Here is a 26,060-nt window from a genome sequence, read left to right as displayed (position 1 = left end):
GTAACGGAACACATGTCATGTTAGTGAGATGTTCCTGTGTCTGGAGCTCTTATAAGTATATAAAAATAGTATGAACTGAGTGTATGTCGAGATTTTCCTGTTCATCCAGGGCTCACAATCTCCCTTTCGATGGAGAGAGAGTGGGGTTTTGATCAGGCGCACGCCGCGGGCAGCTTCTACTTAAAGCGGTTTTCGGCGGCGGAGCCAAGACCCGAGAATCTTCGGAGGCGCAAAATGGCGACTTCGGCTGCAGCCACAGCTTCAGAATCAGAGGCTGAACCTAAGGCAGGGCCCAAGGCAGAGGGAGAGGAGGATGAGGCTAAGTCGACGAGGACGAGGAGGAAAGTGTTATCTCGGGCTGTGGCCGCTGCGACGTATAAGACCATCGGGCCAGAGTGGGATCAGCAGGAGGAAGGCGTGAGTGAGAGCGATGGGGACGAGGAGTACGCCATGGCTTCCTCCGCCGAGAGCTCCCCGGGGGACTACGAGTGGGAGTACGACGAAGAGGAGGAGAAGAACCAGCTGGAAATCGAGCGGCTGGAGGAGCAGGTGTGCCCGGGGTGGGCAGCGGGCTCCTTCCCTCGGGCCCCTAGGTCCCGGCTCGCCCCTCATCCTATTGCGCCTGGGGCGCCTACCTGGTCCGACGCGGTAATAAAACCACCGGAGCCGCAGAAACTCTTAATCACCGTAGCTCCCATCATTTGAGCACTTTCTGCGTGCAGAGCGCTGTGTAAGCGTTATTCCATTGAATCATAGCAACGACCCAGTGAAGGGAATAGCGTTTTCCCGGTTTTATTGGAGGCATCTGAAGCTCGTGGAGGGAATTCTTGCTCAAAATTACACGTCCTACAGGTGGCGAGTCAGGCATTAAACTTTGAATTTAACTGATATTTGTATTAAGTTATGAAATAATGCTATCATTCATTGGCTAGCTTATCTCACTCATCATCACATCTTATTGTCAAAATAACCAGTCGGGGTTTCCAGTTTTCCTTTTTATAAGTAAGAACGCTTTCATTCATTAGCAGTTACACTGTGGTTCTAGGTGCCAAGCTTACTGTGTCCCTGCCTATATTGAAATCATACTTCTAAGTGTGGGTTTTTCGATGAGCCAGCTCTTTTTGACCTTCCTGTTTTATGAAGATCACCTGTTTTAGTAGGAAGGGGGGCTTGGAACTGAGAGATGAAGTCCCTGAAGCATCAGAGGCTGCATACTGATTTCTGTCTTTGCCTGCTGCTCCTTAGGTCACCGAGAGTGGAATGGAGCTTAGAAGCTCTGGTGAACTGAAGGGCCCGTGGCCTAATCCTCTTTGTCCTGGGATTTAGATAATGATTTTTCCAATTTTTCCAAACCTTCCTCCCACCTGGTCGTAATCCCACAACCACTAGTTCCTGCTGTAACTGCTCTTAGAGTGGAGCATAATGATGAGTAACTTCCAAATAGATCAGTGAAAAACTCGCCTTGCTATGTCTGCATGTTCTGTTTCTCATCCTTGAGTGTTTATTTTATGAAAGCTCGTGATTTGCTGTGATATCTGTCCATGTAACAAAAGGAAAGACTATCATTAGTTGTGTTTGGGTGCTGAAACTAAAAGTAGCACCTCATGGTGCTTTAAGCAGATTTGTCAGTGCAGCATGATGCAGTACAAAGAATATAGCTTTGCAACTGTGCATCATTCAGGTCATCCACTCACTCTCAAAAGACCTTGGACAAGTTATTTCAAGTCTTAGCCTCTTTTATCCCAGTTGGTAAAATGGGGATTGTTATAGTGCCTCTCATGGGGCTCTTGTGGGGATCAAGTTTGGCACGTAGTAGGTGCTATGTACAGGTCAGTTACACTCTCCTTTCCCTGCCTTTCCTGTGATTGCACCAGTTGTTTTTTTTCTACCAGGCCTCTCTTTTTTCTCCACTCTCATTTGAGGTCCAGGTAGGTTGTGGCACTTTTCACACTGCTAGGGAGTTAGGAAATCAGTGGATAATTTTGTGTATTGGCTAAGCCTCCTTTTCCTTTATTTTTTTTTCCAAATTCTACTCAATTTATTCATTTTTAAAAAAATACTACATTAAAAAAATATGAGGTCCCCATTCACCCCCACCGCCCCCACCCCACCACTCCCCCCACAGTAACACTCTCCCCCATCATTATGACACATCCATTGTATCTGGTGAGTACATCTCTGGGCATCGCTGCACCCCATGGCCTGCGGTCCACACCATAGGCCACACTCTCCCACGTTCCATCCAGTGGGCCATGGGAGGACATACAATGTCCGGCAATTGTCCCTGGAGCACCACCCAGGACAACTCCAAGTCCCGAAAATGCCTCCACATCTCATCTCTTCCTCTCATTCCCTGCACCCAGCAGCCACCATGGCCACTTTTTCCACACCAGTGCCACATTTTCTTGATTATTAACCACAGTAGTTCACGAATAGAATATCACTAAGTCCACTCTAATCCTTACTGTATTCCTCCTTCCTGTGGACCTTGGCTTGGTTGTCTCCATTCCACATCTATGTCAAGAAGCCTCCTTTTCCTTTAAAGCATTCTTTGTCACTAATGGTTTTCTGAGACTAAATAGACCAGAATATGTGTGTGTGTGTGTGTGAGTATTGATTGACCTTTATGGAAATGTCTCTTTTATTTATTTATTTATTTATTTATTTTTAATATTTATTTATTATTATTTTTTAATTACATTAAAAAAATATATGAGGTCCCATTCAACCCCACCGCCCCCGCCCCCCACTCCCCCCACAGCAACACTCTTTCCCATCATCGTGATACATCCATTGCACCTGGTAAGTTCATCTCTGAGCATCACTGCACCCCATAGTCAATGGTCCGAAATGTCTCTTTTAAATGCATTGCAGTATGCATTTAATAAACATGCTTTTGAAACACCTCCCCATATATAGTATCTTCATTATTTTGACCTGGTTTCATCAGGAGTTTAGACCCAAAGCCACCTTAGAGGCAGATCCTCTATTTTAGTGATTTTTATCCTTTTTTTAAAAATTGGTATTCATGTTTGTGGCACTTTCATAGACATTCCTGACATTAAGTAGCAAGGACTCTCCAGTCCCTTTCATACTGAAAAAGCACATTCAGATACCAGTGAGTTGAGAATGATGGTGTGACGGGATAACCTTGAATGTTCTGCAATGAAGAAAGTACATCTTTCACAAACCTCGCTTCTTTAGCTCTTGTTACTTGTGTGACAGTCTTATTTTCAGGTACGAGGAGGGGCCGGGATTGAGCATTGATGCTCAACCACTGAGCCACATCATGGGCTCCCCTGAGTTGGTTTTTCTGTTTGTTTTTGCTTGTTGTTTGCTTTTGTTGTTGTTTAGGAGGCACTGGGAACTGAACCCATGTGGGAAGCAGGCACTCAGTTGTTTGAGTCACATCTGCTCCCTGTGTGACAGTCCTGACAATAAGTTTTTTTTCATTATTATTATTTTTTATTTATTAATCTCCCCTTACACCTACCCCTGCTCCAGTTGTCTGTTCTCTGTGTCCACTTGCTGTGTGTTATTCTGTGTCCGCTTGTCTCTTTTTTTTGTTGTTATTGTTGCATCATCTTGTTGCGTCAGTTCTGTGTGTGCGGCGCCACTCCTGGGCAGGCTGGACTTTCTTTCACGGTGGGCGGCTCTCCTTACGGGGCACCCCCCTACGTGGGGGACACCCCTGCATGGCATGGCACTCCTTGTGCGCATCAGCACTGCATGTGGGCCAGCTCCACATGGGTCAGGAGGCCCTGGGTTTGAACCGTGGACCTCCATGTGGTAGGCGGACGCTCTATCCGTTGAGCCAAGTCTACTTCCCCTACAATCAGTTTTGAAATATCAGTATGTTGTGTTAGTCCAGTTGGAAACTGGAAATTTTATTACTACTACTTCATGGAAACCGAAATCAGTAGGGATTATACCACTCATGTCCTAACGTTGCCCAGTGCTCTTTCAACCCCTCTGGTAATCATGGTATGGGGTAAATTTTATAACTCATGAATAGAACCTTGTTAAAAGTTTTGAGGGTTTTTTTTTGTTGTTGTTGAAATTATAGGTCATGTTCTTATCTGTTATTGTTTCTTTTTTATTACCTTTTTGTATGTTATTTGATACATACAAAGTAGGTCACGTGTAAAATATTAAGTATGGTGATCAAATGAACCCACTTAATACCCCTTCTGTTTTAAGAGTATCTGTGGGCTTTTCCCTATTCTATTGCTCTGCATTGACTCCTGTGCTCTCCCTGCCAAAAAAAACCCCCAGACAGACCAGGTAGCTACTTTCTTGAATCTTTGTGCTTCATAGGAACACGTGTATAGTTTTATTACCTAAGTATATATTCCTAAGCAATATAGCTTGCTTTTGTCTATTTTTGAGCCTTATTAAAAGTGTGTCATACTCTATATAATCTTCTGGGACTGCTTTTACTCAGCATTTTTCCTGAGATTTATCTGTGTTACGTGTAGCTGCAGGTCATTCATTTTTCACTCATGTAGTTAGTCTACCTCTGCTCCTCTCAGTGGGCATTTGGGTTGTTTCCAAGTTTTGTCCATCCCCCCTCCCCATTAGAAGTGAAAATGAACATTGTTACTATTGAACAATGCTATTGTTGAACACCTGTAAGAGTTATCTCTAAGTTAGTGTTTTTCAAATTGGGAGTTAAAATCATGGATCATGAATTCATTGTAGTGAATACCACCAGTGCCAGCTCTGTCGTGCATTTTCCGTCAGCTTGGGTTTTGTTTCTGCGCTCTCTCCTATTCCATTGGTCAGTTTGTCTATCCCTTGCCAATTCCACAGTCTTATTTACTATTGATGAGGCTTGCTATCTGGCAAAACAAATCCTCTGACTTAATTGTTTTTTTCTTCAGGTGTATTTTGGCTCTTCCATATAAATTTTAGAATAATTTTTTTTCAAGGTCTGTGAAAACCGTGTCAGGTTTTTTATTGGAATTGCATTGAATTTATGGATTGTTTGGGGGAGAATTGACATTTTTGCCATATTGATTGTTCTCTCTACAGACATGGTGTAGTCTCAATTTATCTAGATCTTTGATATCTTTCAAAAAATTTAAAAATATTTCTCCAGGTCTTGTACATCTTTTGTTAAATGTATCCCTAGGTACTCTGTGTGTGTAATTTTTTTCCCTGTTGTATATGTATTTTTAAGCTTGCCAGTTTATAGAAATGTAATTTATTTTTTTTCTAAGATTTATTTATTTCTCCCCACACAGGTTGTCTGTTCTCTGTGTCTATTTGCTGCATCTTCTTTGTCCGCTTCTGTTCTGTTGTTGTCAGCAGCACGGGAATCTGTGTTTCTTTTTGTTGCGTCATCTTGTTGTGCCAGCTCTCCATATGTGCGGCACCATTCCTGGGCAGGCTGCACTTTCTTTCGCGCTGGGCGGCTCTCCTTACAGGGCGCACTCCTTGCACGTGGGGCTCCCCTACGCAGGGACACCCCTGCGTGGCACGGCACTCCTTGCGCGCATCAGCATTGCGCACGGCCCAGCTCCACACAGGTCAAGGAGGCCCGGGGTTTGAACTGCGGACCTCCCATGTGGTAGACGGACGCCCTAACCACTGGGCCAAGTCTGCCACCCTGTAATTGATTTTTATACATAGCCTTTACTGCTTGCCTTCTTTCTAATCTTGCTCTTTATTTCTAATGATGCGTCTGTAGATTATTTTTGGTTTATTATAGAGTCATTATCAGGGAATAATTATAATTTTCACTCTTTTCTCTCCTTATGTCATTTTCTTTTTCTTGTCTGACCCAGCCTCAGACCTCTAGTACAGGATTGAAAAGAAGATAATACTGGGGATCTTTGTGTTGATCCTGATTCTAAAAGAACTTGTAATATTTCATCATTAGGAGTCATTTATTGTGGACTTCTGTAGCTGTTTTATCAGGTTAAGGGAATGCTTTGTTTTCCTTATTTGCTAACATTTTATTTTTAATCATGAATGGACATTTTTATCCGATGTTTTTTCTGCATTGAGATGGTCATTTTCTTTTTTTTTCTCTTTGAATCTCTTAATGTGGAGAACTATAATAATTGACTTGTCTAATGTAAAACCACCCCTGTATTCCTGGAATAAACCCAGCTTGGTCATTCTCTATTATTCTTTTTATATATTACTGGATTATTAGTAATTTAATAGGGATTTTTATATTCATGCTCTTGAGTGAGATTGGCCTCTAATTAATTGAATTTTGTGTGCTGGATAAGTGACAACTATCTGTGAACAGTACATGATACGAGGTGCCTGTCTCATGGAGACTTTAGTTAATGGAAATAAGCATAATAATAAGATGGAAGGCATCTTGTAGGAGGTAGGGGTTACTTTAGAAAGGATGGCCAGGTCTCTGTGAGGAGGTAACATTTAATCAGATACCTGAAGGTTGAGAGGAGTGGTCATGCAAAGAGCTGGGGGAGAGCCTTACATACTCAAAGAGCAGCTGGTGCCAAGCCCCTGAGATCAGAGAGCTTAGAATGTCTGAGTTACAGAAATGGGAATCTGTTGAGGGCCCAGAGGTTTGAGGTGTGGTTGTAGAGGTGGGGGGTCCTGGCATGCATACTTCCCAAGTGAGGCAGGGATTTGTGCATGGTTTCAGGGCACTGGGAAGCCAAGGAAGACCTTTTATTACTGTAATCGACAATGAAAGATAATGGGCTCTTGTTTAAAACATATGTGTGTATGTATATACATATATAATCCTGTAATCCTGGTTATTTTTTTCCCCTATTTAAAGATTTACTAAAACAAAACAAAAAACCACACCAAAAAACACAAACATTTACTTGCTTGTTAATTGCTGAATTTTTATTCTGAAGTTCAAGTTATCAAATTCATAGACTGTCTTTGTGTTTTAATGAAATAGCCAATATCTGCGTTGTTAGAGTACATTGACTGTTACTTGAATGAAGTATAGGTAATTTGCTATCTTTTTATTGATGAAATGTGCCACGTGTTGGAAGGATAAATACTAATCTAGTCTTGGTGTAGAGACTTAAGATAACCCCTACCTTAATTTATATAATAGCTTTTTTTTTTAAGTGAACATTTTATTTTGAGATAATTTTAGATATCCATGCTGTTGTCAGAAATAATAGAGGGAAGCAGATTTGGCTCAATGGATAGAGCGTCTGCCTACCATATGGGAGGTCCAGGGTTCAAACCCAGGGCCTCCTGACCCGTGTGGTGAGCTGGCCCCCTCGCAGTACTGATGTGCACAAGGAACGCCTTGCCACGCAGGGGTGTTCCCCGTGTAGGGGAGCCCCACGCGCAAGGAGTGTGCCCTGGAAGGAGAGCTGCCCCACATGAAAGAAAGTACAGCCTGTCCAGGAGTGGTGCTGCTGACAAGAATACAAGCATACACAGAACAACACTCAGCGAATGGACCCAGAGAGCAGACAAGGGGGGTGGAAATAAGTAAAATAAAAATAAATCTAAAAAAAAAAAAAGAAATAATAGAGATCTTGTGTACATTTTACCCAGTTCCCTGTAGTGGTAACATTTTAAATTTTTTTAAAAGAAGGGATTAGTACTTTAATGAATGCATTCTTTACTGGTCACTGTGCTCAGCGCTTTTATTTATTTTTAAATATTTATTTTTTTATTTTTCTCCCCTTTCCCCCTCCCCCCAGTTGTCTGCTTTCTGTGTCCATTCGCTGTGTGTTCTTCTGTGACCGCCTCTGTCCTCATCAGAGGCACCGGGAATCTGTGTTTCTTTTTGTTGGTGTCATCTTGTTGTGTCAGCTCTCCGTGTGTGCCATTCTTGGGCAGGCTGCACTTTCTTTCGCACTGGGTTGCTCTCCTTATGGGGAGCACTCCTTGCACGTGGGTCTCCCCTACACGGGGGACACCGCTGCGTGACACAGCACTCCTTGCGCGCATCAGCACTGCGCGTGGGCCAGCTCCACATGGGTCATGGAGGCCCGGGATTTGAACCATGGACCTTCCATATGGTGGGCGGATGCCCTGTCCATTGGGCCAAGTCTGCTTCCCTTATTTATTTTTATTTTAGGAGGTATCAGGGATGACCGTGTACATGGGAAGCAGGCGCTCAACCTACATCTGTTCCTTAATGAGAGTTGGTTTTTTTGTTTGTTTGGTTTTAGAAGGTACCAGAGATTGAACTCAGGACTTCGTACAGGGGAAGCAGGTGCTCAACCAGTTGAGCTACATCTGCTCTCAGTGGTAACATTGTGCAAAACTATAGTACAATATCACAACCCAGATATTGACAACACACACATTCAAGATATAGAAGTGTCATCGTCATAAGGACTTGTTGCCCTTTTTATAGCCACTGTTCCTGACCTCCTGTCACCCACTCATCTGTTCTCTATTTCTATAATTTTGCCATTTCAAGAACATTATAGAATCAACATGTGCGCCATGGTCACTGCAAGTCACCTTCTGCAGCCATGAGTGGTACCCAGTGCTGTCAGAGATCTGGGCCCAGTATGTGGAATGGAGAATGAGGTGTGCCCCCCAGGCCTTATTAGGCCACCAAGCTGTTGAGTGAAGTTACCACATCTTTTCTATCAGAAATGCCTTTCAGAAAACATAGGCAATACTTTAAAAAAATATGGCAGTTGTTTCACAGCAGGTGAAGCAATAGATTGGCTTTATAACCTATTAAGAAATAATAACAACTTTGGTCCTGAAGTTACAAGTGACAGACTATTCAACTGTTGAGAAATTTTCTTAAGTATCATATAATTGAAGATATCAAAGGTAGATGGAGATCAGAAAATCTCAGTGACAATAATCACTTATTCAGATTTCCTACAACTTTTCCATTTAAACCCTTTTTACGAAGGTATCCAGAATTGAGAAAAAAGAGTTTAGAGAACTTATCTAATGATAAAGATAGTTTTTTAAAAGTACGAAATATACCTTGTACAACTTCTAAAAAGCATGGATTACGTTTCTTTCAGGAAAATACAGAGAAATTAAAGTGTGAAATAATTGATGAAGATCAAGGAAACAGTTGATCATATAGAAGTAAGCCAGCAAGATGTTGAAGTTTGGAGATATATTATTCTGATCTAATGGGCCATCTCTGGAAGAAGTCATAAATCCAATACAAGTTATTCTTTAGTATTTAATGAACAACATGATCAATACAAGTAAACACGGAGTGGTTACACAACCAGACCAATCAGTCATGAACTCCTTCACTGGTTATTATCTGCCATGAGGTGTCAGGCAAACTGGCCAAGAGTAATGATATGAATCACCCCAATTTATGTTCGATTTGAAAGAGATGTATTCAGAATAATTGCAGATTATTTTGTAGATCTTCCTGAGCCTGTACTTAACTTTGGGTATTATGAATTATTTGTGAATATTTTCGTTGGTTGTGGCTACATCACAGGTTCATATAGACCCAGGGGAAACGTAAAATTCAGACTGATCCACAGTCTTCAAAGATCCTTCACCTAAACAGTTTGAATTCCTTCAGATCAACTGAGTGTCATCTTTTCAGTCTGCTTCATAAAGACAAAAATAAAGAAGAATCATAGTCTGTTGAGAGCCTGCAGATAAATGATCAAGGATTTCAAGAAAGATATGCTAAGAAAATACAGCTAGTTAATTTAAGAAACAAGACCAAGTGCTAATGATGTAATGGGAGGAAGTTGTTATAATTTAATAGGCTTAAGTAGTATGCATGTTCTACCTTTTAACATCAGACCAAGGTTCTGTTCTTTGGAAGGAATTGTAGATGTTCCAGGGAGTTCAGGTAAGGAGGTCTCCAGTATTTTCCATCAGTCTTTTCTGAACATAGAAGGACAAACTAATAAACAATTTTTAGAGTCTAAGCCCAAATAAGAATATATAGAGAATCTTCATTTAGAGGAAGATATTCAAAAGCCACCCTGTATTGATTTTAAGAGAACTTCTACTTTGTTCAAGATGAGGGGGAGGGAAGCAGACGTGGCTTAACTGATAGAGCCTCCGCCTACCGTATAGGAGGTCTAAGGGTCAAACTCAGGGCCTCCTGGCCCGTGTGGTTAGCTCGCCCATGCATGGTGCTGCTGCATGCAAGGAGTGCCATGCCACACAGGGGTGTCCCCCGTGTAGGGGAGCCCCCCACACAAGGAGTGCAGCCTGCATTGAGCCGCCCTGTGTGAAAAAAGCGTCGGCCCACCCAGGAGTGGTGCTGCACAAATGGAGAGCTGACGCAGCAAGATGGAGCAACAAATAGAGACATAGATTCCTGGTGCCGCCGAGAATGCAAGCAGACACAGAAGAACACACAGCCAATGGATACAGAGAGCAGATTGTGGGGGGGGGGGGGGGGCGGGGGAGGGGCGGGGGAAGGGGAAAGAAAGAAATAATAAATCTTAAAAAAAAAAAAGTGTATTGTTAAAAAAAAAAAAAAGATGAGGGGGAATTGTGTAGTAGGGCAATGCAAGCCAAAGCAGCTTTGTAGATCTCAGAGTTTGATTTTAAGAAGTAGTATAAGAAAGAATAGCTACTCTTTCAATATACCAGTGGCTGAAATGAGCATGAAACCAAATCATGTCAATCATCTTGGACAAGGCAGCACAAATATACAGATAGCTATGGAAAGTGAACCTGGTTGAGTCTAGCACCAACAATAGAAGATTACAAAAGTACAGTAGAACTTTCAGAAAATTCTTTCTCTCCAGCTTTTATGTTGCCTGGCCCACAAAATTTGTTGTAGCATCGTTTAGGAGAAGGTTGCCATCAATGCACTACAATTATGTTGCTTGTTACATCCCCCAGCAAATTGTAGAAAGCTTCAGCTTTTAATGTGTATGATTTCACATATGAGTCAAATGTTGATATGCCCAAACTTCATGATGCAATGGGTACAATATCTCTGATGATACATACTTTTTCTGGGTGTTTTTAATTCAGTTAGTATCTTAGGCTACAAAACATCGGTGCTGTGCTGATAAAATCGATCTGGATGAGATTCTTGCTGCAAGATTAGTTTCTTTCTTAATGGATCATCAGGAAATTCTTCAAGTATCCTCTTTACAAACTGCAGTAGAGAAACATTTTGACTACTTAAGAAAGAGTCAAAAAATCCTGCAGATGGACTGCTTGTTCCTTTGCCAACTACTTATACCATAAGCAGATTTGTGCTCAGGAATTTAATGAACAAAAAGTTTCTAATTCTCAAACTGCAATTGCAGAATTTTTAGAGAATATTATTTAAAATAAGAGATTGCCTCTAAAAGAGAAAAGGGAAAAAACAGTTTCACAAGGAATATTCATGGATGTATCAGAAAAGATTTCCAACCAGAGTGTGAAGTAGCACTTTTTTTTTTAAGATTTATTTATTTATTTATCCTCCCCCCCACCCCCACCCGGTTGTCTGTTCTCTGTGTCTATTTGCTGCATCTTCTTTGTCTGCTTTTGTTGTCAGAGGCAAGGGAATCTGTGTTTCTTTTTGTTGCATCATCTTGTTGTGTCAGCTCTCTGTATGTGCGGTGCCATTCCTGGGCAGACTGTACTTTCATGCTGGGCGGCTCTCCTTACAGGGCTCACTCCTTCTGCGTGGGGCTCCCCTATGCGGGGGACACCCCTGCGTGGCACAGCACTCCTTGTGCACATCAGCACTGCGCATGGGCCAGCTCCACATGGGTCAGGGAGGCCCGGGGTTTGAACCGTGCACCTCCCATGTGGTAGATGGATGCCCTAACCACTGGGCTAAGTCCACTTTCTGAAGCAGCACTTTTTGATGACAAACCTACAACTAAGCATCGAATGCTGGTTTTATGAAAACCCTAAGTTTTGTAGTCTAAGATACTACCTGCATTAAGAATTATGTGATACTTAACAGAACTTTGATAAATAAGCTGTATCTGAGAATCTAGCTACTATAAAAAGGAAGTTTATTATTAAGGTTTTCCTAAGTAAACTATATATTAGGAGGTGTCAAAATAGTTTAATAAACACATTTCCAATGTGTAACTATTGGATCTTGGCTAGGAGCAAATAATAGTAGAATAAGTGATAACAAATATTTAACTAGAAACAATCTTTTCCCTTTTGTACAACTATTGGAAAAGCTGCCACAATGTGTGCTAGAATTTTATTTACATTTTGAAAACTGACGTGAATTCTTCAGGTTTAAGCTGTAATTCGGTTTTAAAAGAACATAACTTGGGAAGTAGATTTGGCTCAACTGACAGAGCACCCGCACACCATATGGGAGGTCCAGGGTTCAAACCTAGGGCCTCCTGACCCATGTGGTAAACTGGCCCATGGCACCGTGCTGATGCACGAAAGGAGTGCTGTGCCACGTAGGGGAGCCCCACACGCAAGGAGCGCGTCCTGTAAGGAGAGCTGCCATGCGCGAAAAAAGTGCAGACTGCCCAGGAGTGGCGCCACACACATGGAGAGCTCGTGGCAGCAAGATGATGCAACAAAAAGAGACAAAGGGAAGTGGATAGAGCGGCCGCCTACCACACGGGAGGACCAGGGTTCAAGCCCAGGGCCTCCTGACCTGTGTGATGAGCTGGTCCATGCACAGTGCTGATGTGCGCAAGGAGTGCCGTGCCATGCAGGGGTATCCCCCGCGTAGGGGAGCCCCACGTGCAAGAAGTGCGCCATGTAAGGAGAGCCTCCCAGTGTGAAAAAAGTGTAGCCTGCCAGGAATGGTGCCACACACACGGAGAGCTGATGCAGCAAGATGACACAACAAAAAGAGGCACAGATTCCTGTTGCTGCTGACAAGAATATAAGCAGACACAGAAGAACACACAGCAAATAGACACAGAAAGCAGACAACTGGAGGGGGGGGAGAGCGGGGAAGGGGAGAGAAAGAAATATGAAAAAATCTAAAAAAAAGATGCTGATTCCTGGTGCTCTTGACAAGAATGCAAGTGGACACAGAAGAACATATAGCAAATGGACACAGCAGACATGGGGCAGTGGGGGAGAGAAATAAATAAAAAATCTTAAAAAAAGTAAGTTTCAAAAAAACTTATTTGCATATATGCTTACGGATATTAGCTAAAGTACTACTTATTTAATGTTATTTCTTTCTCAGAGTAAGAATGTAGAATATTGGAAAAGTCAATTGTCAACTGCTAAATGTACTTTTTCCAAACTTGATCTATTCATATATATGTTTTTATACCATATATAAAAATGTGTGTTTGTATACATATATTTAAAATGAGATTTTACTTGCATCAGTAATTTCATTTTCTCCATTTTTTTTTTTTTTTTTTGAGGTACCTGGGACCTTGTCTCTGGGAAGCTGGCACTCAACCACCAAGCTACATCGGCTTCCCTGAGTTGGTTTTTTTGCTTGTTTTGCTTGTTGATTTTTTTTTTTTCCCAGAAGGCACAGGGAACTGAACCTGGGACCTCCCGTGTGGGAGGTGTGAGCTTAACTGCTTGAGTGACACCCATTCCCTAAATATCTTTTGAATTCTTAAAAAGAATGTTATATAGATGGAATCATACTAGAATCAGTATATAACCTTTTAGAATTGTTTTTTTTTGTACTGAGCATAATTCCCTCTAAATTTATCTGAGTTGCGTGTATCATTAGCTTATTCCTTTTTGTTTTTTTTTTTTTAAAGATTTATTTATTTATTTAATTTCCCCCCCTCCCCTGGTTGTCTGTTCTTGGTGTCTATTTGCTGCGTCTTGTTTCTTTGTCCGCTTCTGTTGTCGTCAGCGGCAGGGAAGTGTGGGCGGCGCCATTCCTGGGCAGGCTGCACTTTCTTTTCACGCTGGGCGGCTTTCCTCACGGGCGCACTCCTTGCGCGTGGGGCTCCCCCACGCGGGGGACACCCTTGCGTGGCACGGCACTCCTTGCGTGCATCAGCACTGTGCATGGCCAGCTCCACACGGGTCAAGGAGGCCCGGGGTTTGAACCGCGGACCTCCTATATGGTAGACGGACGCCCTAACCACTGGGCCAAAGTCCGTTTCCCAGCTTATTCCTTTTTGTGGCTGGGTGGTATTCCATGGTATGAATGTACCACAGTTAACCATCCATTAAAGGACCTCTGGGTTGTTTCCAGTTTTTGACTGTTGCAAATAAAACTCCTGTGAACATTCATGCACAGGTGTTTGTATGAACATATTTTTATTTTTCTGGGGAAAATGTTGAAGCATGCAATTTGTTGAATTACATGGCAGTTGCCATGTTTACTGCATGATTTCTGTGTACTGATCTCGTATCCTGCGACCTTGCTAAACTTATTCTAGGAGTTGTTATTAATATTCCTTGATGAGATTTTCGATATAGACAATCATGCCTGCAAATTTTGAGTTTTATTTCTTCCTTTCCAATATGTTTATCTTTTCTTTTTTTGCTTTATCACTCTGGCTAGAACATCTAGGAATATGTTAAAAAAGAGTGGCAAGAGTGGACCTCTTTCCCTTGCTCCTCATTTAAGAGGCATTCAACCTTTTATCATTAAGAATGATGTTAGCTGTAGGTTTGTTATAAATGCTCATTATCAAGTTGAGTTAGTTACCCTCTATTCTTTTATTTTTTGAGAGAAGTTTTTATTTTTATTTTTTAAAGATTTATTTATGTATTTAATTCTCCCCCCTCCCCCTGTTGTCTGTTCTCTGTGTCTATTTGCTGCGTCTTGTTTCTTTGTCCGCCTCTGTTGTCGTCAGCGGCACGGGAAGTGTGGGCGGTGCCATTCCTGGGCAGGCTGCTCTTTCTTTCGCGCTGGGCGGCTCTCCTTACGGGGCGCACTCCTTGCACGTGGGGCTCCCCTACGCGGGGGACACCCCTGTGTGGCAGGACACTCCTTGCGCGCATCAGCACTGCGCATGGCCAGCTCCACACGGGTCAAGGAGGCCCGGGGTTTGAACCGCGGACCTCCCATGTGGTAGACGGACGCCCTAACCACTGGGCCAAGTCCGTTTCCCGAGAGAAGTTTTAGATTTACACAGAAAGTACAGAGAGTTCCCGTAAGATACCATCACCACTACACATACATAGTTTCCCCTATTAACATTTTACGTTAGTGTGGTACATTTGTTAAAAAAAAATTGATGAACTAGTACTGAAGCACTGATACTAACCAAAGTCTGTAGTTTACATTATGGTTTACATTTTGTGCTGTATGGTTTTATAGGCTTTGACAAATGTACGTGTCATGTGTCCATCATTACAGTATCAAACAGAACAGTTTCACTACCTTAAAAATGTCCTGTGGTCCACCTATTCATCCTTTCCCCTCCGCTTTAAACCCCTGGCAACCACTGTATTTATATCAATGTTGCAAGTTACTCCATTAACACAAGATAAAAAGTAGAGTGACAGTAAATCTGCTTTGGTCCATTGTTACACTCCCTGCTTATATTTGTTCATTCCTCAGTCTTGAGGATTTGGTATGATGTCTACTCTGACTACTTCAGGGCGAGATACCCTCTATTCCTGAATTGCTGGAATTTTTTTTTTTTTTTTTTTAGGTGCCAGGGCTGGGGATTGAACCCCGGGATCTCCTATGTTGGGGGTACCTCATATATGGGAAGCCGGCGCACAACCACTGAGTTGGTTTTTTCATTTGTTTGCTTGTTGTTCTTGTTTTTTGGGAGTCACTAAGGATTGAACCTGGGACCTTCTATTTGGGAAGCAGGCACTCAACTGTTTGAGCTACATCCACTCCCCTTGCTGAATTTTTAATCACAAATAGTTGGATTTTGTCCAGTAAACCATATGGGTTTGAAGACTTCTTTTTTTTAGGAGCTTTGAAATTATGGATTCAACTTTTTTAAATGGTTATAGGATTCTTCAGATTATGTATTTAATCCTGGTTGAATTTTGGTAGTTTGTGCGTTTTGAGGAATTGGTTTGTTTTTGCTAAGTTGTTGAATTTATGAGTATAAAGTTATTTGTAGTGTTCCCTTACTATCCTTGTAATGACTGCAGGTTCTTTACTGATACCCCTTGTTTCCTGATACTGGCAATATGTGTCATCTTTTAAATTTTTGTCAGTCTGGCTAGAGGTTTATCAAATTGATTGATTTTTTTCTCTCTCAAAGAACCAGCTATTTGTATCACTGATTTTTCTCTATTATTTTCCCCTTTGTAATTTCATTAATTTCTGCTCTTATTATTTCCTCCTTTCTGCTTGTTTGGGGTTATTTTGCTCTTTTTCTAATTTTTTGAGGTAAGAATCTGTATTATTGATTTGAGACCTTTTCTCCTGTGCATATTTAACTCTAAAAATTTCTCTTCTCTCTACTTTAGCTGCATCTTACATTGTGTTTCCCTTTTCTCCCAGGTCTATGTATTTTAATTTTCCTTGAGATTTCCTCTTTGACCCATACTTTATTTGTAAGTGTATTGCTAATTTCCAAGTGCTTAGAGATTTTCCTATTGTGTTTGCCAGTGATTTCTAATTTGATTCCATTACAGTAAGAAAACGTACTCTGTGTAATTTCATTTCTTTTATAATTTGTTGAGGTTCATTTTATGGTCCAGATATGATTTCTCTTGCTGAATGTTCCAGGTGCACTTGAACATTCTGCTGTTGTTGGAGTGTTCTTATATGTCAGTCAAATCCTATTAGTTGGTGATGGTGTTGAGTTTTTCTATGCTGTGTTTTTTTCTGCTTAGCAGTTCTCTCAGCTTCTTGAAAGAAGCGGGTATTGAAGCCCCCAAATACATTTGTGGATGTTCTAGTCTATTTTTCCTTTAAGCTCTTGTCAGTTTTTTTTTCGTTTTTTTTTAGGTACCAGGGATTGAACTGGGACCTTGTATGTAGGAAGCTGGCACTAAACTACAGAGCCACGTGGGCTTCCCTGAGGTTTATTTTTTTTTTTTAATAGAGTTAAAAAATTTTTTAAAGAGATACTTATATTACATAAATGTTACATAAAAAATGTAGGGGGTTCCCGTATACCCTGCTCCCTACTCCTCCCATATTTTCCCACATTAACACATCCTTCATTAGTGTGGTACTTTTTTTACAATTGACGAACACACTTGGAGCACTACCACTAAGCATGGATTAGAGTTTACATTGAGTTTACACTCTCTCCTGCACAATTTTGTAAGTTATGGCAAGATATATAATGGCCTGTATCTGTCTTTCAGGACAATTCCCAAGTCCTGAAAATGTCCCCATATTGCATCTGTTTTTCCCTCTTCCTCCCCTCAGAACCTCCAGTGGCCACTGCCTCCACATCAGTGATCAGTAAGTTCTTCCATTGCTAGAATCACAACAAGTCTATAGTAGAATACCAGTAAGTCTGCTCTAGTCTATCGTTTGTTCTCCAGTCCTGAGGATTCTTGGATGGTGATGTGCACTCCACCTCTAATTAAGAGGGGGCTTAGATGCCATGGGGCAGATGGTTGGCACTATCTTGCTTGCATTTGCAGACTCTGTTCCTTGGAATGGCCATTGTCCATCATCATCTCCTTGTTATTTGTCCTGGGTGACTCTGAGTTGGTTTTATCATTTGCTTGTTGTTTGTTTTTGTTTTTTCAGGAGGCACCAGGAACTGAACCGAGGATCTCCCGTATGGGAGGCGGGTGCTCAACAGCTTGAGCCACTTCTACTCCCTCTACTAGTTTCCTTTGCTCTGATATTTTATATGTTAATATTACCATGTTTGCTTTTTTTAAAAAATGTTCGTGTGGTATATTTTTCCATCCTTTTACTTTTACTTTCAACCAGCCTATGTTGTTGAATTTTTTTTTTTTAAAAGGAGGTACTGGGGATTGAACCTGGGATCTCGTACATGAGAAGCAGGTGCTCGACCACTGAGCTATATCCCCTTCCCTGTCATTGAATTTGAAGTGAGTATTTCTTTTAAGATTTATTTATTTATTCATTCCCCTCTTCCTTTCCCCCTCCTGCCACCCTGTTGTTTTTACTGTCTTTATCCATTCATTCTGTGATCTGTATCTATTTCTCTTTTGGTCTTCTCATTTTTTTCTTCTCTAGGATTCACTGGGATTCAATCCTGGGGACCTCTAATGTGGAGAGAGGTTCCCTGAGGTACCTCAGTTCCTAGTTTCTGCCATGCTTCACCTTGACTCTCTCCTTCGTCTTTCTTTTTTGGGTCATCGTCTTGCTATGTGACTCACGTGGCGGGCACTGGCTCACCATGTGGGCATTCGACTTGCTGTGTGGGCACTCACCTCACCACACAGGCACTGACTTGCTACTTGGGCACTGGCTCACCGCGCAAGTACGCTTTCTCTTCTTCTTTTTCACCAGGAGGCCCCAGGGATTGAACCTGGGTCCTCCCATATGTTAGGTGGAAGCCCTATCACTTGAGCTACATCTCCTTCCCTGAAGTGAGTTTTTGTATCAGCATATGGTTGGGTTGTGCTTTTTAAAAAAATCCAGCCTGCCATTCTCTGCCTTTTAATTGGTGTACTTAGATCTTTTTTACATTTAAAGTAATTATTAATACTTTACTTATTAAGTTTACCATTTTATTATTTGTTTCTATTTGTTTTCTCTGTTTCTTGTTCTTCTATTTCTCTCTTCCTGTCTTCCTTTAGGTTACTTGAGCATTTCTTAGGGCTCCATTTTGATTTATTTATAGTATTTTTAGGTATATTGCTTTGTATCATTTTCTTAGTAGTTATTCTGGATATTACAATATACATATTTGACTTACAGTCTCTTAGGATCTTTTACCACTTTGAGTTAAGTCTGGAAACCTTATTTCCATTAGGTCCCCTTACCATCCTTTCTCTTATTTTTAATTTTTTTTTGTTTTACTTTTTAAAAATTTTTATCATCCCTTCTTTTATTTATTTATTTGTTTAAAGATTTATTTATTTATTTATTTCTCTCCCCTTCCCTGCCCCTCCCCAGTTGTCTGCTCTGTGTCCATTGGCTGTGTGTTCTTCTGTGTCCGCATTCTTGTCAGGGCACCCGGAATCTGTGTCTCTTTTTGTTGTGTCATCTTGCTGCTGTCAGCTCTCCGTGTGTGCAATGCTATTCCTGGGCAGGCTGCACTTTTTTCGTGCTGGAGGGCTCTTCTTACAGAGTGCACTTCTTGTGCGTGGGGCTCCCCTACACGGGGGACACCCCGCATGACACGGCACTCCTTGCGCGCATCAGCACTGCACGGGGGCCAGCTTCACCACATGGGTCAGGAGGCCCTGGGTTTGAACCCTGGACCTTTCATGTCGTAGGCGGACTCCCTAACCATTGGGCCAAATCCACTTCCCTCATTCCTTCTTTTAAATATCATTGTCTTGTTAAAACACAATCTTAGGAGGATTGTCTATTGTACATGCCCATATTTCTGCCTTTTTCATTCTATCTTCCTTCCTGATGCTCCAAGATTCCTTCTTTTATAATTTCCTTTCTATGTAAAGAACTTTTCTTTAGTCCCTCTTTTAGGATAGGTTGGCTAGTGACTCTTTCAATTTCCCCCTTATCTTTTAAAAAAGTAATTTGTTTTAATTTTTATTTTGAAAAGTAACCTTTATCTACCTACAACTCATCCTCCACAGATACCATCCTTTTGCCATTCTTGTTTCTCCAATGAGAGTTTTCATCTTTTTTTTTTTTGTTTAGTAAAATAAAAGGGTTCTTGTGATGTACCTGTCATTGTGCTAAACACCTTACAAAACTACCTTTTAAATCCTTACAACAACTTTATGAGTTAGGAAATAGTATTATCCCCATTTTGTAGATGAGAAAATGGAGACTTAGAAAAGTTAATTAATTTGTTAAAGTTAATAACCTGCCATCGTTAAAATGCCTCCTTTATTTCAGAGAGAACCCAAATATGTTTTAACAGGATCCAGTAACAAATTTGGGGGCCCTTTGTGTTTATTATGAAAAGTCTCTTCTGTCATCATTTTGTCTTCCTTTTTCTGTAGGTAAGTGTTGCGTAGATGTTTCAGTGGCTTTTCCAGATAACACATTTATTTTGAATTTTTGACAGGTAAGTGTGTTGCCACTCACTGGTGACAAAAGCTAAATTATTTTGATGAGGGCATTTTTAATTTTAACCTCTGTTACTTTTCCATTTAGCTGTCCATCAATATCTATGACTACAACTGCCATGTGGACCTCATTAAGTTACTCCGGCTGGAGGGGGAGCTTACCAAAGTGAGGATGGCCCGCCAGAAGATGAGTGAGATCTTTCCTTTGACTGAAGGTAATACTTCAGCTGTCAGTCTGCTTTTATAAACACAGAAAATTAAAGAAGAGTTTGCCATTTTTTCAATGTTGCAAGTAGGCATCCTCATAGAAAATTTGGAAAATATAGTATAGTGGAAAGAAGAAACCCCAGTAATCTTAACATTATGGCAAAAATTTTCTGTGTAACTCCCCCCACCACCGTTTTTTCTCTATTCTTTGTTCCATTATGTCTTTAACCCATTCTGTCAGAACCAGAAAATTGTAAATATATTATAATTAAACTTCTAGAAATAATTTTTAAGGTTATTGTTTCATACCAGAGTAATTTCATAATAATTGGGCATTTAGTTGTTTTTACTCATTTGCTTTTTAGAAAAAATTGCACTGAGTATCCTTGTACTTAAATTTTCATGAATATGTATAATATTATCCTTTGGGCAGGAGTCAGAAAAGCTTGGTCCTAGATCCAACTATGCTTTCCCCCTTACACCCTGCCCACTCCCTGCAAAGCGTAATTGCTAAGTATGGATGCTGAAATCATTGTCTAGATTCAGTCCTGGCTATGCATACTATTTACTAGCTGTGTGACTTTACACGAGCTATGTAAACACTCTAAGACTCAGTTTTCCCAGCAGTAAAAAAAAAGGATGACAGTAGTTTCAGCTTTCAATGCGTGGATTAGACAAACTGTTCTGTGCATAACACAATGCATGCATGCCTGGCTTGTCTTAAATGCTTAGATAGGTGTTGCTATTATTAATCTTGCTATTAAACATTCCTTCCAGGGTTATGATAAAAGCAGAAAGAGAAAAATGTATGTATAAGTACTTTGCAAAAAATCAAAATGCCCAACAGGTATAGGATGTTATGATCTTATTTGGAAGCAAAAGACTTTCTGTATGTTGGTTCAGGTTTTAACAGTTGAATTTTCATGAACCGCCATGTTGTGTAAGTGGATGAAATGTTTGTGCGCTTGTGACTCCTGGTAAAGTTCTCTGCTGTCAGCCTGTCCTTTGGTGAGGGAAGTGGTAATGTAAGAGTTGCTGTTTTCTCGTAGAGCTCTGGCTGGAGTGGCTACATGATGAGATCAGCATGGCCCTAGACAGCCTGGACAGAGAGCACGTATACGACCTCTTTGAGAAAGCCGTGCAGGATTACATTTGTAAGTTCCCCGTGGGCATTTTCTAGGGTTCCCTGATTTCTGACTGTGTCACCAAGCATCAGTCTCTGCTGTCTTAGATTGTATTGTGAGATCTGCCCACAAGAGAGCACTAATCTAGCAATCAGAAAGATTTGAGGTCAGTTACTTCTATCTTCGTCTGAGGTCTTCAGTTGATCAGGGTGTTAGGTTTTAAAATAAAAATGAAAGAAGTATTTGTAATAGAATAACTATATTCAGGCCTAGCATTTATCTGGCAGGCAGAATGCACATGGGTGGTTAAAGGTTACCTTTAACACGCTGAATTTTTTCCAAGAGGTTTTAGACAGAATGTATTTTTTTTTAATATTTAAAAAAAACCTGAAAAACTATTAATTTTGAAATACAGCCAGTCGATTCTTGTTATTTATGGTAGTGATGTTTTATAAAGTTGCAGCAAATATTGGTTAGTGAATAGTGAATTATTGCTCCTCAGGGAAGTACAGGATTAGGTCCCTACAAACTTTTTTTTTTTTTTTTTAAGATTTATTTATTTTATTTAATTCCTTCCCCCCCACCCGGTTGTCTGTTCTCTGTGTCTGTTTGCTGCGTCTTGTTTCTTTGTCCGCTTCTGTTGTAGTCAGCACATGGGAAGTGTGGGCGGCACCATTCCTGGGCAGGCTGCACTTTCTTTCGCGCTGGGCGGCTCTCCTTATGGGGTGTGCTCCTTGCGCGTGGGCCTCCCCTACGCGGGGGACACCCCTGCATGGCAGGGCACTCCTTGCGCACATCAGCACTGCACGTGGGCCAGCTCCACACGGGTCAAGGAGGCCCGGGGTTTGAACTGCGGACCTCCCATGTGGTAGACGGATGCCCTAACCACTGGGCCAAGTCCATTTCCCCCTACAAACTTTTGATCATAACATTTCATCAACACATCAATATATAACCTTTTATCATTTTGTTTCCATTTAAAATTCCTTATTTAATGTATATTGTTGACTCACTAACATTGAACTCATGGTCAACAACACTACAACTCATGTCTGAATGAAGCTTATCCAGCACACATGTTTTTCTCCCTAAAGCACATCACAGCCTTCTTGCTCTTAGGAATACCTGGACAGCACTTGAGCACTATGCTTGGGGTCCGTTTTAAACAGGGAAATCACCAAAAAAAGTACAAAAATGCTAAAAATGTGTCACTGAATATACTTTACAAAGGACACTGGTTTACAGTATGAGACCTCAGCTGAGACCATGAGCATTGACTGGTTCAGATTTTTCACTGCTCTTTGTGTGTCCATGAATGACTGCGAAAACACTTCAGTTATTGATTTTGGGGTTACTAGTAAATTTTAGTGAGTTGGTGAATTTGCAAATAAAGAATCCTTGAATAATGAGGATGACTGTAATTATAAATTTCACGGGAAGCTGGAAGAACAGAGAAGTCACGTGTATTCTCCCAGTTTCCCCAATGGGGAACATCTTACACAACTACAGTATAAAATCAAAACCAGGAAATTAACATGAGTAAAATGTGTGTGTAAAGTTCTGTGATATTTTGTGTAACCACCACTGCAATCAGGATGTTAATTTCAGACAAAAAAACCCAAAACATTATACTAAGTAAATGAAATTAGACCCAAAAAAAGAAAGATACAGTACTATTCCATCACCATAAAGATCACTCTTGTTCCAGACCTGACATTTTGCCAGGGCAAGTGATGCTGTAGAAACCTTACCTCCTTTTAAAGTCCCTTTACTCTCCCTCTCTTTCCTATTTGTAGTATAGTTACCTTAAGTATTTTCTCTACATCCATTGAGAACCGTTATCAGTCGGTGTTATGGACAGAATGCTTTTAAAAAGCCTTTACAGGGAAGCAGACTTGGCCCAGTGGTTAGGGCATCCGTCTACCACATGGGAGGTCTGGGGTTCAAACCCGGGGCCTCCTTGACCCGTGTGAGCTGGCCCACGTGCAGTGCTGATGCGCACAAGGAGTGCCGTGCCACACAGGGGTGTCCCCTGCGTAGGGGAGCCCCACGGGCAAGGAGTGCGCCCTGTAAGGAGAGCCACCCAGCGTGAAAAAAGTTCAGCCTGCCCAGGAATGGAGCCACACACAGGGAGAGCTGATGCAGCAAGATGATGCAACAACAAAGACACAGATTCCTCTGCTGCTGATAACAACAGAAGCGGACAAAAAGAAGAACACGCAGCAAATGGACACAGAGAACAGACAACTGGGGTGGGGGGGTGGGGAAGGGAGAGGGAAAAAAAAGCCTTTACAAAAATGTCATTTTTACTTAATCATCCTTCCCTATTTCTCATTATCTTCACTTCCTACTCTGAGTGTTTCCCCTTATGAGTAGCATTGATATGTAAAGATAGACTCCTTTAACAGCCAAGAAGATAAAAAAAAATTATAGCTTGAATAATGACAGTAATAAACGTTTTAGGAATATAAAATTATTCTAAATGTGCTTTTAAAAGCTCTGCTTGTACCTCTGATTCAGTGCTGGATATATGTCCTCTTTTAGAACCACTGGTAGAGTTAAGAGTACATATCTTCCTGTGTTCTCTGATGCTCTCATACCACTTTCCTGTGTCTCAGTCATCATAACAGACATCAGCTTTTTTTCTTTAATAATCTTTTGTCCCTCCACATGGTAATGAGTTTTTGGTCTTTCGTCATTGTTGCTTAGTGCTGATGTTAGCTTGTCTTACTGTTCTACCAGCTGCTTCAGGTCTCCTGTGGGTCAGGAAGCTGGATCCTCACCATCAGAATGACTGAATATCTTAAGGCCTTGCATTCAGGAAGCCAGATAACCAACCTTCTTAGAATTGTGCCTCATAGGTAGTATTGAAAAAAGGGCCTGAGGGCCTTATTATTTTCAGGAGCTTTAGAGCATGGAAGTTGTGGCACTTGTTTTGAATCTTCAGAAGCCACTTCTGCCTTCCTTGTGCAGTCTTTAGCGAGGACTCATGCCTATTTTGAAGCCTGGGATCTAGTGACATTTTTTTGTTTGCCTCTTAAGTCATTGTGGACTCTCTAATCTTGGTTTTTCTGAATTTACAATACTTTTCACCATATTTTCCTCTCTCTAGGTCATATGAATATTGGGAGGAGACATGATGTAATCTATTGGCGAAAATTACCTTCTCTTAAGAGGAGGAGCTCTTTCATAGACCATCTGTAAACTGTCAGACCATTTATCTTACCCTCACTAAGGACCTCAGATTCAGCAGCTAATTCATTTCCATTTTTATTTTGCAGCCCATATGGCACCTCAGAATTTGTAAGTGAAAACAGAGGAGCTAAACTTCGGTTAAGTTCTTTGAAATAGGTTTCCCATTGAAAAAGCAAACCTCAAGGGAAGCGGATTTGGCTCAATGGATAGAGCATCCGCCTACCACATGGGAGGTCCAAGGTTTAAACTCAGGGCCTCCTGACCTGTGTGAAACTGGCCCATGTGCAGTGCTGATGTGCACAAGGAGTGCCGTGCCATATGGGGGTGTCCCCCATGTAGGGGAGCCCCACACGTAAGGAGCGCGCCCGGTAAGGAGAGCCACCTGTGTGAAAAAAGTGCAGCCTGCCCAGAAATGGGGCCGCACACACGGAGAGCTGAGGCGGCAAGATGACAGAACAAAAAGAGACGCAGATTCCCGGTGCTCTTGACAAGAATACAAGCAGACACGGAAGAACACACAGCAAATGGACACAGACAACTGGGGGGGAGGAGAGAAATAAATAAAAGATAAATCTTTAAAAAAAAACAACAAGCCTCAAGGAAATAATTCTCAAGTTGCGTTATTTATCATTTTAGTATTTTTATTTTAAAAAGTTAATGTATAGGTTTTTGAAATTATTTTCAGACCTTGAAAAGTGACTCAAAAGGCAAAATGTTTACTAAGAATGAATTCATAAAGAGTTTAATTAATTAGTCTGGTCTTAAAGCTATGGGAGTATGTAAAAAGTTTAAAAAGAAAGCAAAAGAGGGAAACGGACTTTGGCCCAGTGGTTAGGGTGTCCGTCTACCATATGGGAGGTCCGCGGTTCAAACCCCGGGCCTCCTTGACCCGTGTGGAGCTGGCCATGCGCAGTGCTGATGCGCGCAAGGAGTGCCGTGCCACGCAGGGGTGTCCCCCACGTGGGGGAGCCCCACGCGCAAGGAGTGCACCCATAAGGAGAGCCGCCCAGCGTGAAAAGAAAGAGCAGCCTGCCCAGGAATGGCGCCGCCCACACTTCCCGTGCCGCTGATGACAACAGAAGCGGACAAAGAAACAAGACGCAGCAAATAGACACCAAGAACAGACAACCAGGGGAGGGGGGGAAATTAAATAAATAAATAAAAATCTTTAAAAAAAAAAAAAAAAGAAAAGAAAGCAAAAGAAACAAAGACACTGAGGACTTATTTCTTTTTTGCTTAAATACCGTTAAAGATATAGATTTTTTTTTTAAAGGGGATGAAAGATACAGATTTAAATTATAGATTTCTAATAACAGGATTGGTGATGTTCTTTCTGTTTGACAAGAAGGCTTAAAATGAATCAAGATTCAAAAGTTGAAAGATTTTAGACTTTGAAATCTTTTTGTAGACTGAATCAAATTTATAACTGTTTTCACTAAAATCCATGACTGGAATTCTTCAGTTTTAATAAATAAGCTTTATAATCATGGTCACTTTTTAAAAAAGATTTATTTATTTATTTATTTCTCTCCCCTCCCCCCCCCCACCCCGAATGTCTGTTCTCTGTGTCTATTTGCTGCGTCGTCTTTGTCCGCTTTGTTGTCAGCGGCATGGGAATCTGTGTCTCTT

The 26,060-nt window shown here is 41.3% G+C and overlaps 1 protein-coding gene and 1 pseudogene across 4 annotated transcripts in view; both read left to right on the top strand.

Annotated features, from left to right (window-relative positions):
- The window catches only part of SART3 (spliceosome associated factor 3, U4/U6 recycling protein), a 55,796-nt gene continuing 29,736 nt past the window's right edge, over positions 1-26,060 (top strand). The window contains exons 1-4 of one of the 4 annotated variants that reach the window (XM_071209826.1): positions 11-549; positions 19,840-19,904; positions 19,994-20,120; positions 21,162-21,266. In XM_071209826.1, coding sequence (XP_071065927.1) covers positions 20,078-20,120; positions 21,162-21,266 — 148 coding nt within the window. In that variant the 5' untranslated portion in view covers positions 11-549; positions 19,840-19,904; positions 19,994-20,077. Of the gene's footprint in view, positions 550-17,768; positions 17,788-19,839; positions 19,905-19,993; positions 20,121-21,161; positions 21,267-26,060 lie in introns of those variants that run through there. The other 3 variants (XM_071209827.1, XM_023592187.3, XM_058281488.1) reach the window with 3 other exon arrangements.
- LOC139437014 (DEP domain-containing protein 1A pseudogene) lies at positions 8,445-9,597 on the top strand (annotated as a pseudogene).

Source organism: Dasypus novemcinctus, chromosome 19 (genome assembly GCF_030445035.2).
Source record: "Dasypus novemcinctus isolate mDasNov1 chromosome 19, mDasNov1.1.hap2, whole genome shotgun sequence".
In the NCBI taxonomy this organism is placed as follows: Eukaryota; Metazoa; Chordata; class Mammalia; order Cingulata; family Dasypodidae; genus Dasypus; species Dasypus novemcinctus.
This window is presented reverse-complemented; position numbering and strand designations above follow the sequence as displayed.